General features: G+C 42.6%; 1 protein-coding gene across 1 annotated transcript; it reads right to left on the bottom strand.

Moving 5' to 3' along the window:
• Window positions 1–5607: 5607 nt before the first annotated feature.
• Window positions 5608–9078, bottom strand: LOC121755562 (receptor protein kinase TMK1-like). Its single transcript, XM_042150877.1, has 2 exons — window positions 6537–9078; window positions 5608–6283 (listed from the first exon to the last, which is right to left on the bottom strand). The coding sequence occupies exons 1-2, from the start codon at window positions 8812–8814 to the stop codon at window positions 5748–5750; spliced, it is 2814 nt and encodes a 937-aa protein (XP_042006811.1). The 5' UTR covers window positions 8815–9078; the 3' UTR covers window positions 5608–5747.
• Between the last annotated feature and the right edge of the window lie 4769 nt (window positions 9079–13847).

The raw sequence follows: 13847 nt of genomic DNA, 5'->3' as shown, positions 1-13847 counted from the left end.
CCGTCCAATGTATAAAAATAATATTGGAAATCTGTCAAACGAAGTGATAACGATATTAGACAATTATATTACACTGCTGATTGCAAATTAATAGACGTAGACAGACTCTTCATTTATTTTATCAATTTATAAAGTGAAAACGAAATTTCTCCCATAAATATTCCATTCTCTTCGAAAATCAAATTCGTATACTCCCAACACGTGGCGTGGTATAGATTCTCCACGACTTAACTATTACTATTATTATAGGCTGACTTTGCTTAGATACACAAATGAGGTATACTGTATTAAGTCATTGATTTTAAGTACAACCAAAAATTCACTAAAATACAAAATCATTGGCCCTCATATATTAAATTAGTAGTATAATATATGTATCATATAGTAATACGCAAAGGTTACAGTGTGTATAAACCAAAAATTTACACTCTACGCTACGGTTGTTAGTCAAAACAATTCACCTTAATTAACGCAGAATGAAAACTAATTAGCGCCGACAAATCCGCTGTCACGCACTAACACAGATCCACGTAGAAAATCATATTTATAGATTATGATTTTAATCATGATTAAATCAATCAAGCTGTCACCGATTTACATTTATTGATGAACTAGAATATTCTCATTTACCCTACAAATACTAAGGTTATGAACTTTTGGAATATACAAGTTGAATGAATGAAATTCTTCTTTTCCATAATTTATTCTTTTAACAAGGCATCAGAAAAAGGCTCAGAATAAGATTCATCACAGCCTGAGAATACCAAATCTCAGTCATGGCAGATCATTCAGACGATGAAGAAAAGCCCAACAACAACAACGAGTCAAGACTGAGAATGAGTAAGAACGTTACTCTGGCGGTCAAACTTAATGGAAACAACTACCCTCTCTGGCAGAAACTAATGAGGATAGCCGTTGTGGGCAGACCAGCTCTTCGGCACCTCACAAGTATACCTGCGCCTCCGAAACTAGGGGCGAAAGGCTATACTGAATGGGAAGAGACCGACATGATCGTGTTCTCTTGGATAATCGACAATATCGAAACTGATATCGTCGTCGACTTCGCACACCACCAAACCACTCAGGCCCTGTGGGAAAGCTTGTTCATCACGTTTGCAAGCACCGCTGATCCGTACCTGTTATACGACTTGGAGGAAAGAGCAAGTAAGATCGCGCAAGGAGAACAAGGACTCAAAACTTACTGACGTCGTCTCCATGGGATCTGGATTGAGATAGATCGGTGTGAGAATCGCCCAATTGGTTGTTGCGACAAAGGAGTCGGACAATTCCGAACATACATAGGAACAAGACGTCTTTTCAAGTTCCTCACCGGACTGAACGAATGATACGACGGAATCCGACGTGATATCCTCAAAGAGCATCCCCTGCCCTCAGCCGAGACCGCATACGGGCGGGTGAAACGAGAAGCTACCCGGCTCAAAATCATGTCGTCGGCAGCAAACTCAGATTCCCTAACAGGAACAGCCAGTGACGACTCATCATCGGGCGGTGTGGGGCTAGGATTCACTGCCCGAAACCAACCCCAGCAGCAGCAACGCGTCAACCAACAACCACCGCCACGCGCCGCCGGACCCAACCAAAAGGGAGGAGGATTCAAACAAGATAAATCAAAATTGTGGTGCTCTCATTGCGGGAAGCAGAAGCATGCCAGCGAATTATGCTTTCTCTTGGTCGGATTTCCCAAATGGTGGGACGAAGCTCAGAAGGAGAAAGCTCGATTGGCAATCGGCATGGATGACATCGGCGGCGGTGGATTATTCCCGACGGGAGGCAACCGGGAGGCTACCAATCCTCGTGGGAGAACAGGAGACAGGGACTCCCGGAATGGTGGGGGCGGCAGACATGGGGAGGCGACGGAGGTGATCGGAGAGGCGGCGTTCGCTGAGAGAAAAAGGGGCGCCACATATGGAGGTAACGGGTTAGGGCTTAACAACCCTAATCCTCCAATTTTTTTGCAACAAGGTCCCCCAGATTTATGTGATGTTAAAATTATACCCCCCCATGCATCTGATTTGCTATCTGCCCCCTGTAGAAATAAATATGTGCAAATTAGCCCTAAGCATGTGAAAAATCAAAAATCTGCCCCAAAGTTATCTGAAATATCATATGTGACTCCGAACCCATTTGCACCCCTAGAAAAAATTTCTATTGCTTGTATGACTCCGAACCCATCCTCGGGTTATCTTAATATACTTTTTCCTAAATTTTCTCGATTTAAAGACATTTCTTGTGAATCTTGTGTTTTGGCAAAAAGCCATAGACAATCCTTCAAATCCAGTGATACACGGGTTAAGGATATTTTTTCTTTAGTTCATGTTGATGTGTGGGCCCAGTGCCTATTATTGGTGACCATGAGTTTAAGTATTTTCTCATATTTGTTGATGAGTACACTAGGTTAACTTGGATATATTTTATGAAAAACAAGTCTGAGGTTTTTGAAAAAATTACCCTTTTCTTCACCTTGATTCAAACACAATTCCAAACCAAAATTAAGATACTCCAGTCTGATAATGGTAGGGAATTTGTTAACAAAGAAATGGCAGAGTTTTTTTAGGAGTAAAGGTCTAGTTCATCAAACAACTTGCCCTTATACCCCTGAACAAAATGGAGTTGCAGAATGGAAAAACAGTCTGAACTTAGAAGTCACTAGAGCCATGTTTTTTTTATTCAAATGTCCCAAAATTTTTGTGGCCCGAAGCTGTAGCTACTGCCGTGTATTTAATAAACCGTCTTCCTACTAAAATCTTGGTTATGCGAACACCCCTGCAGCTACTTTCAACACTAGCTAAAATTCCTGAACCCCTCACACTTCCGCTTAGAGTTTTTGGTTGCTCTGTTTATGTTCATATTCCCAAACAAGAAAGAAGTAAATTTTATGCTTGTGCGCTTAAGTGTATGTTTTTGGGATATGAGACTAATCAAAAGGGATATCGTTGCTATGATTCTGTTTCCAAAAAATAATAACAACCATGAACTGTAACTTCCTGGAATGTGATTATTTTTTCCACACCCAAACTCGGGGTCAGGGGGAAAGTTGTATTAGTCAGGGGGAGAATCCGAGTGATAGCATTAGACCCCTTAGTTGGGATGTGTTGCCACAGTCAGACAACTCAATTGTGGAACCAACAGATCAAGCTAGTGCCACCGCCGAGCAGATCACATCCGCCGTAGGGCCTCATCAGCCGCCTACACCGCAGTTATGTCCTCCTCCAGTGATATCTGAGGTAATTCCTGAAACTAGCTCATATAGTACAATTATTACTCCTAACAATCCTGGTGTAGAAGAGAATGCGGAAATCGACGGTGACACAGGACGATACATACTCCCTCCAAGGAGCACTCGTGGTGTACCGCCTAAGCGTTATAGCCCAGAGAAGACGAACTCAAGAAGCCGATACTCTGTGGCAAATCTGGCTAAGGCGAATCTGAGTGAGATGGCGAGGGCGTTCGCAGCAGCGCTCTATAAAGAAGAAGAAGAGCTCCCTCGAACAGCAGAGGAAGCCATAAAAATCGCCTATTGGAGAGAGGCGGTGTTGGTGGAAATCAAGGCTCTAATGAAGAACAAAACATGGGAAGTTTGCCTGAAACCTGAGGGAATCCATAACGTGGGATGTCGATGGGTATTCACCATCAAAAGGAGTCCAGATGGGTCAATTGAACGATATAAGGCGAGGTTGGTAGCAAAGGGGTACACCCAAACTTATGGAGTTAACTATGCTGAAACATTCTCACCTGTGGCGAAGATGAGTACCATTCGAGTTCTCTTCTCTATAGCGGCGAACAGAGAGTGGCCACTACACCAATTTGACGTGACCAATGCATTCCTACATGGGGAGCTGTCAAAACCTATATACATGGAGGTACCACCTGGCTTCACAGGGGAGTTTGAAGGAGGAAAGGTCTGCAAACTGAAGAAGACCTTATATGGGCTCAAACAGTCACCCAGAGTATGGTTTGGGAGATTCAAAGAAGTGATGAAGAAGTATGGGTACAAGCAGAGCAACTCCGACCACACACTATTCTTGAAGAAGGGAGAATGGAAGATTACATGCTTGATTATTTATGTGGATGATATGATACTTACAGGAGATGATGCAGATGAGATTGATCAGTTAAGGAAAAATTTGTTTGCAGAATTTCAGATGAAGGACTTGGGCTTGCTCAAGTATTTTTTGGGGATAGAGGTATTAAGGTCAGGGAGGAAATCTTCATCAATCAGAGAAAATATGTGCTCGACTTATTGGCAGAAACAGGATTGTTAGATTGCAAGTGAGCCGACACCCCTATGGTACAGAATCACAATCTACAGATAGTTGAAGGGGCAGAGTCAACTCCCCGAACTAGGTATCAACGTCTGGTTGGGAAGTTGATCTACCTATCCCATACCAGGCCTGACATCGATTATGCTGTGGGAGTGGTCAGTCAGTTCATGCATACACCTCAAGCAGCTGACTGGGAAGCAGCCCTGAGGATAGTTCGATATCTAAAGGGGACACCGAGACATGGGATTATGTTCGAAAAACATGGGCACCTAGAAATTCATGGTTTCACGGATGCTGATTGGGCTGAAAATCCGAATGATAGAAAGTCGACTGTTGGCTACTTTACCTTTGTAGGAGGGAATCTTGTCACTTGGCGGAGCAAAAAGCATAAAGTGGTAGCCTTGTCAAGTGCTGAACCAGAGTTTCGAGGGATTAGGAGTAAGCTAACCGAGATCCTGTGGTTGAAGAAGCTAATGACGGAGTTGAGTATAGACTCACAGAAGTCATGCAAATTGTTCTGCGATAACAAGGCAACAATCGGTATTTCTGAGAACCCAATTCAACATGATCGGACGAAGCATGTCGAGGTGGATCGACACTTCATCAAGGACAACAAAGAAGCCAAGATAGTAGAACTTCCCTTCGTGAAGTCTGAAGATCAGTTGACAGATATCCTAACCAAGGGTGTGGACTCAAGAAGCTTCCGCGAAGTATTGGACAAGTTAAGAATGGGTGATCCCATTGCTTAACTTGAGGGGAGTGTTGGAAAGTGTTGGAAAGAGAGACAACATTAATATGCCGCCCAACATTCATTATGAAGAGTTCCTAAGTGGTGCATAGTTCCTAAACTTTATAGAGTATCAATTTACATTTATTGATGAACTAGAATATTCTTATTTACCCTATAAATACTAGAGTGATGCACTTTTGAAATATACAAGTTGAATGAATGAAATTCTTTTTTTCACAATTTATTCTTTTTAACAGTTGGGAAGCAAACAAAATCAAGAAAACGCCATCTTATCCATTTTACATAATAAATTAGTTACTACTTTTATTTTATAATAATATAATATGATTTGGGACAGCACCAGAGTGACCAGACATCCCAAATTCCCAATCCTCCCTCTGACATCATTCTTCACCATATAATTTATAATGCTATATTTTATAATTCGTTTTTTTATTTATACTACTAAATAATTTGAACACCAAACCTGCCGGATTCAATTATAATGCAACTTGCTCTCACCAAACACTCTCCAAATTATATACTACTACTACTATACAACATTAAATGCAGCAATTGGAGTTTCAAAACCAATTAACAAACCTCAAATCCATGATTCCTTTCCCACAAAAAAAAAGAACAATAGATACTACCTAATTGCGTTTTTTTCAAAAAAAGGACAGATTAAATAACCTAGCTTCGAATTGATTCACCTAGCAAAGAATGCCTCTGCCTCACCGGCCATCGGCCGATGTGAACGAATCTGCGAAGCCGGAGGGCCGGGTGGGTATGCTCGTCTGAGTGTTGTCGTTGCTCCCCATGTAAGACGAGGAGGCATCGCCGTCCATCAAGCTCATTCCCTCTAGCGCTTGCCACTTCTTGAGCGCCTGAGGCAAGGTCATGTCGTAGTCGATTCCATACACATCCTCTGGATCAGCGGGCTCGGATGGCTTCCACATCTCCGCGAGAGACGAGAGCACGTTCACCACATGCCCCATGTCTGGCCTCTGGTATGGCTCCCTAGCTGAGCAGTGCCCGGCCAGCTCTCCCACCGTGCAGATGCTACCGAACGTCTCCTCTGTCAGTTCAATCGTTTGATCAATGGCTTTGCGGAATGTCTCCTTGTTGATCAGCATGCGCCTGAACCACGGAACCAAATGCTGGCTGTCGTCTGGGAACGACTCGTCTAATGCTTTTCTTCCCGTGATCATCTCCATTAGAATCACCCCAAAGCTGAACACATCGATCTTAGTACTCACTCGCCCCGTTACTACAACAAGTGCAAAACACATTTTAAACCAATAAACACCAACAATTCTGTGCTAAATCAACATAATCATACAAGTATTCAACAAGAATCAGCTATCCAACTCATTTCTTTGAAACATGTAACAACTCACAGCTAAAAATGTGACCTTTGAAACAGAGGTATCACATAAAAGCATTTATAATCTCATGGCTACCAAGAATCTTAGCAAAATAAGAAAAGCAATAGATAGCATCAAAGGAAACAAGTGAACCACCTGCATACTCAGGGGCAAGATAGCCAAAGGTTCCGGCCAGTTTGGTAGCAATCGAAGCTTTTCCGTCAGGAGCAAGCCTTACAAGTCCAAAATCTCCTACTTTAGCCCTCATATCATCTCCAAGAAGAATATTAGACGGTTTAAGATCCCGGTGAATAAAGCTCTGCTGAGCCAAACCATGGAGATATTCGACCCCTCTAGCAACGTCAAGCGCGATCGTGAGCCTCTTCATCCATTCCAGAGGCTGCAAACCCTCATCTTTCCAGTTGAACAAGAACCGGCTAAGCGTCCCCTGAGGCATGTACTCGAAAACGAGCAGCCTCTCATTCCCATCCAAGCAATACCCCAACAGAGCAACCAAATGCCTATGCCTCACTTTTGTAAGAACAGCAATCTCAGACCTAAACTCATCCAACCCCTTCTCACTGATCACGCCTGACTCCATCCGCTTCACTGCAATCTTAGTCCCGTCGTGCAGCTCCCCCTTGTAGACAGTCCCGAATCCGCCCCTCCCCAGTATGTTCCGCTCACTGAAATTGTCCGTCACGTTTCTCAGTACTTGGATGGAGATCACCATGTTACCAGCCTCGACAATGTGGAGGTCGCTCGTCCCACCACTCCCGTGGCTGTAGGTCTCACTCGTCCCACCACCACCGCCATTGACACTCGATCCAGCAATGGTGATCTTGACAGCGTCCTCAGAGCCCGAGAGGCGCGGATGGATGACTGTCGTGTGAGGAGACTGAACCCTCCCACTGTGCTTGCGCTTACCTCTGTAAGCGCAGAAGACCAGCGTTCCAGCAAGGGCAAGCGCGCACACTCCCCCAACAACCGAACCTACAACTACTCCCGTAGTAGATTTCTTCTCATTGCCACTCCCCAACCCACCACCGGTGGATGACCCACCCAAGTTCCCTTTTCCACCGCCTCCACTAGGCGTCACCGGGCCATCCTTGCCAAGGTTCACATTCCCAGCAGTCTTCAAATCAAAACCAGGCTTGAACTGAGGAACCTTCCCATAAATCTGATTATTAGAAATATCCAGCTCCACAAGATCAGGCAATTGGGTAAGCTCATTCGGAATAGCTCCGGTCAAGTTATTATTCGACAGAACCAGCCTCTGCAAAGACGTAAGCTTAGCGAAATTCGGAGAAATAACCCCGGAGAGGGCCAATCCTTTAAAATTCACCACAGTGATGTTCTTGCCAATGCAGGTGATCCCCTTCCACGAAACGCAGGGATCATTCCCTTTCCAGTTATCAGCAAATGTAGCAGGATATCCGAAATCCTTCACCACATCGAGCAAAGTATTAACACGAGGATCACATTCTACCCCGGGATCAGGCAAGCAGAAGCTGTTGCTACCGGGAAACATATCAACCGGCACGCTGAATTTGGGGGTTTTCCCTTGGAGCTTGTTATTGGTCAAATTGACTGAAATTAGGGTTTTCATTCCAACCAAAGAGTCGGGAACTGGACCAGTCAAGCTATTATCCCTTAACGACAGCTTCTGCAATTGAATCAATCCCGTGAAATCGGGCAAGGGGCCGGAGAAAGCATTGCTGTGCAGCCAGATATCAGTCAATTGAGTCATGTTTTGCACAACCGAAATGGAGCCGTTCATTCCGACCTTCTGCCCGTTCAGCCACAGACTCTGCATCGAGGAGCCGGAAAACGACGCCGGCAGCGGCCCCTCCAGATTGTTGAACGCCAAGTGCAGAGTAGTCAAGCTCGGAAACGTCTCGGAATCGAAGAAATCGGGCAATTGTCCGGAGACATTAGCGTTCGTGGCGGAGAAGGATTGCAAATTGGAGGCGCTCTTGAGGCTGGCCGGAATTTGCCACGAGCTGAAGTGGTTTTGATCCAAATTGACATTTGACAGCGAGTTCATACCGTCGAAGAAGTCAGGAGGGATGGAGGTGAAGTTGTTGTTGTTGAGGAGGATCCTCTGGAGCGAGCTCAACCCGGCGAGGCTCGGGAGCGGGCCGGAGAGCTGGTTGTTCATGACCTCGAAGATTTGCAGAGAGGTGAGTTTGCCGAGGGAGGGGGGAAGCGAGCCCTGCAGCTTTTGGTTCCCGATTTGGATCCGTTCGACGCGGCCGTCTCTGGAGCAGGAGACGGACTTCCACTTGCAGGGGTCCGCGTCAGTCCACCCGAGTTGACTCGGCGCGTTGATGCTCTTCTTCAGTTCCTGCATCACCGCCGCGTCGCCGGATTGGGAGCGGCTGGCAGCGGCTAGGAACGAGCAGACGGCGAAAAAAAGCAATCTTGATGCCATCCGGCGAGGAATTGGAAGGCGATTAGCACTTTTTAGGCTTCGATTTTGGGCGATGAAGAGAAGAATGAGGGTTGGAGAAAAGTAAAATGGTGTAATTTGTAGAAGAGATTATTTTCCTAATTTGTTTCCGTTTTTAATTTTTGGTAAAAGAGAGTAGGGTTTTTGGAGTTGGGGAGAGGGAGAAAGGGGGAATCTGGAAAGTGGTGAGTGCCATAAAAGAGGAGTCGGAGATAGAGAGTTTGTGTTTATTGAGAGGAGAAGTGGAAGAAGATGAGGATTACAGTTGGCACATGCGTCTGGGACCATTTTCGATTTTCTCTTTTTTCTTTTTTTTGGGGGAAATTTGTTAATCTGTTTTTTTTTTAATTTTTAAAATATATTCTCTATATCAATTATTGCTCCTGATTTTGGTATGTCTAAATTGTTGTAGTAATAATAATTAATCACATTTATGATTCAGTACTGTTTTTACGTTTGACTTTCATCAATTACAGCTAATTTTCGGACCCTAATCAGTAATCACAATCTGTGGGTTTGTAATATTTATTTTGAAATTGATAGTGATATCATAATTTTATAAATTAGTAAAACAATATTAGCCTATTAGGGAATGAGAATTCTGAAATGTAAAGGTTGAATACCAAAAATTTGAATATTACAAATTCATGTGTTTATATAATTCTTGAGCATTCAGAAAATTGAGCACTTAAAATATTTACCTACTATTGTATTTTTCTTAATTTTAACTCATTTTATTTATAACTTTTGATTAAATTGATTTATGTTTAAATAAAAATTACTAACATTTTATTAAAACAACAACAATTATACAATTAGATCCAAAAAATGGGAAGTGTGTCTTTACAAATAAAAAATGAGAATAATAATTTAATACTATATTTTGATTAATTTGAATTATTATATAATGAAATATATGATAAATTACATAGCTAATCCATGTAAGTTAAAAAATTAAAATTGAAATTGAGTATTTATAGATGAAAAACAACAAATTAAAATTATAGTAAATTTTTTTAGATTATTAAAAAAACTAAATCAACGTTACCCAGTGCCTTAGGGCATCCACTATAAAGCGGACACTTCCAATAGCCCCGCCCCTTCTCCTGTTCACAACCTCAGTTTATTTGTCTGCGCCCACAAAAAAAATAGTGTCTGCAACTATAAAGTGGACACTTCCAATAACCCCAAAATTTTTAGTCACTTTTCATTTTATTTATAACTTTTGATTAAATTGATTTATGTTTAAATAAAAATTACTAACATTTTATTAAAACAACAACAATTATACAATTAGATCCAAAAAATGGGAAGTGTGTCTTTACAAATAAAAAATGAGAATAATAATTTAATACTATATTTTGATTAATTTGAATTATTATTTAATGAAATATATGATATATTACATAGCTAATCCACGTAAGTTAAAAAATTAAAATTGAAATTGAGTATTTATAGATGAAAAACAACAAATTAAAATTATAGTAAATTTTTTTAGATTATTAAAAAAACTAAATCAACGTTACCCAGTGCCTTAGGGCATCCACTATAAAGCGGACACTTCCAATAGCCCCGCCCCCTCTCTTGTTCACAACCCCAGTTTATTTGTCTGCGCCCACAAAAAAAATAGTGTCTGCAACTATAAAGTGGACACTTCCAATAGCCCCAAAATTTGTAGTCACTTTTCTTTTCATTTTATTTATAACTTTTATTTTAAATCAATTATAATTAAAATTATTGGAATGTAAATAATTAGAAAACGAGGTGTAAAATGGGTGGTGGAGGAGTGGTATTTATAATACAATTTTTGAAAATAATAATAATAAAAAATTCCAAGGGCGGCCGGTGCGCCAATGACCGGCGCACTATAGGCGCGGCGAGGCGTGACCGGCGCGTCCTCGCACCCTTATGGTCGGAGGGCCTTCCGCCCCAAAAATGTTGTCCGCCTCGGGGCGGACGCTCCATGCACTATAGATCGGCGGGGCAGCGGCGGATTGGGGGCGGTCGGCGCGCCGCCCCTATAGTGGATGCCCTAACGCATCGTCCCAGCTTTATGTGTGTTTAAGGGCATCCACTATAAGGCGGACACTTCCAATAGCCCCCCACTTTTTTTGTCCATAGCCCCAGTTTATTTGTCCGCGCCCACAAAAAAAGTGTCCGCAGCTATAAGCCGGACACTTCCAATAGTCCCGCCACATTTCACTTTATTTTATTTTTTATATTTTAATTCAGTTATAATAAAATTTTAATTGAATTAACCCAGCTCATTTTTTAACTCAAAACAAAAAAAAACAGAAAACTAAAAAAAAGGAAATCAAAAAATAAAACAAAAAATCAAAAAATCTATCTCATTCATCTCCTTCATCAACCCATCTTCTCTTCACTGTAATTTGTTGCATTCTCTCAAAAAAATCAAAAGAAAACGAAAAAAAGGAAATCCGGCGACCGGCGCGCCGCTCGTGCACCGGCGTGTCCTAGCCGCCTGCTCGCCGATGGAGCTTCCGCCCCCTCCCAATCGTCCGCGTCAGGGCAGACGTGTTGGATTCTACTGATTACAAGAGATAACAGAACCGGACGTAATACAACCCAAAAGAAAGGAAAAGAAGGAACTGAACTTTAGAAATTACAACGTAGAATCGAAACTACTAAACCAGTATGATTAGCTGAGTCGAGGAGGCCTCTTCCCGCAAGACGAGATACGCCCCGGTAGTGCTCTTCGGTTTGTCGTGTCGTCCCCAAAGGTAAAACGGCTACGTCTCTATTGATGCAGCACCGCAATCAGTAGAGCTCCGGCGAACGGGATGGAGGAGAGGGCAGAGCTTCGACAGAAAACAATGCAGAGAGAGGGAGAGAGCTTATGATGCAGAATGCTTGGATGTGTGTCTCCTAATGCAGTGGTATGGCTAGCCTATTTATAGGCCAAGCCACCATGCAGGGTCAACTAGCCATTGAAGGCTCATCATGGCAATTCGTAACCGACGCCGGTTACAGGCGTGTGGCTGGAGTGTGCCACCCGTGTGTGGAGCGTGTGGATTTCTCACGTGGCAGCCGTGACTGTGCCTCGCTTGACGACGTGTCAAGCCACTTGGATTGCTGACTCGGCGGTGGTCTAAAAAGAATAGTTTGGGCCAAGCACCAAGCCCAAAGACCACCCAAAGACCAATTGCCAAGATCCAAGATCCAAGATCCAAGTTCAAGATCAAGATCAAGATCGGGATCGGGATCGGATTTGAGAAAGTGAATATACTACATTTATCTACGTAAAATGTAGATCGACGCTATGTCATTTAATCTCACAAAATTAAATGTCTCGTCACATTTATTATGTGGTCAAAATCCATTGACCGGGCATATTTATTACCATGATTTCTACAATCCCCCACATGAGTGGAAATAGCCGAATGCATATGCATGCAGACACAAGTTCAACCCTCGAGAGGTATAAAAGCATAAGGATAGGTAGTTGTTGGCCTTGAACCTTCCATAGTCGACACCATCGGATACACAGGCGGCTTATTAGCGCGATGCTTTGAACTAATCCCCCACGGCGTGCACCGAGACAATGGTGTTAACGCTTAAACACCTCAACCTCATTCGTTCTCACGTTTTGTGTCCATTGCGGTCTTGGACACCACTTTGGATTCATAAGTGTGTTTTATGAAGCGACCACACTTCACACTTACATAGATGATTCTTAGTCAAGTACCTTGCCATACTTGGTCTCTTTGAGAACTCCATCTCTTTGAGATTCATAAGAACCATTAGAAGTCATAGACTTGGCCTTTACCACTAGGCAAGTTCTCCAACACTCTATTGTTCTCTAGGGAATAGATATAGTTGAGTGTTTCTCATGAACTCTCATAGCTTAGTTGTCCCTTTGAATCAAGTTCTTGGGATCTCCAGTCATCATGGTTGGGTTACCACTATGATAATTCTTTAGTTTGTGGATTTCAAACCCATTCCCTCTAGCAACTTATTCATTTGATCACGGTTTAACCCTTTGGTTAGCTGATCCGCTAGATTATCTATTGACTTCACATAGTCAATTGTAATCACGCCAGTTGTGATCAAATGTCTCACGGTGTTATGTCGTCGACGAATATGTCGAGACTTACCGTTATAGAAGCCATTGTTTGCCCTTCCAATAGCCGCTTGGCTATCGCAGTGGATTAGCACTGGTGGCACTGGCTTAGACCAACATGGAATATCTTCAAGGAAGTTCTTAAGCCACTCGGCTTCCTCACCCGCCTTATCTAAGGCAATGAACTCCGATTCCATTGTTGATCGGGCTATACATGTTTGTTTTGTGGATTTCCACGATACAGCACCACCCCCAATAGTAAAGACGTATCCACTTGTTGAAAGTGAGTCTCTATTATCGGATATCCAATTGGCATCACAGTACCCTTCAAGTACCGGGGGTATCTCGAGAAGTGTAGCCCAAGATTTTGAGTATGTTTTAAATATCTCAAAACCCTCACAAGAGCTCTCCAATGCTCTTTGCTTGGATTGCTCGTGTAACGACTCAACTTGTTCACGGCACAAGCAATGTCAGGTCGAGTGCAATTAGTCAAGTACATAATGCACCCGATGACCCGTGCATACTCTTCTTGTGCAACGGGCTCGCCTTTGTTCTTGCTCAAGTGAACGTCGAGTTCAATTGGAGTCTTAACCGGCGCGCCATCATAGGCTTTGAATTTATTCAATATCTTCTCAACATAATGTGATTGTGTTAAGATGATTCCATCATTCGTTCTTAGAATCTTCATTCCAAGAATTACATCGGCTAGACCCATGTCTTTCATGTCAAAGTTTCTCTTTAACATGACCTTTGTATCGTTAATTACTTGAGTGTTGCTACCCAAGATTAACATATCATCAACGTAGAGACACACTATAACATGACCGTTATTAGTGCTCTTGATGTAGACACATTTGTCGCACTCGTTGATTTTAAACCCATTTGATAACATCACATTATCAAACTTCAAGTGCCACTGCAATGGCGCTTGTTT

This window comes from Salvia splendens, chromosome 11 (assembly GCF_004379255.2).
Source record: "Salvia splendens isolate huo1 chromosome 11, SspV2, whole genome shotgun sequence".
Lineage (NCBI taxonomy): Eukaryota > Viridiplantae > Streptophyta > Magnoliopsida > Lamiales > Lamiaceae > Salvia > Salvia splendens.
The sequence above is the reverse complement of the archived record's forward strand: the minus strand, read 5'-3'. Positions and strand labels throughout refer to the sequence as shown.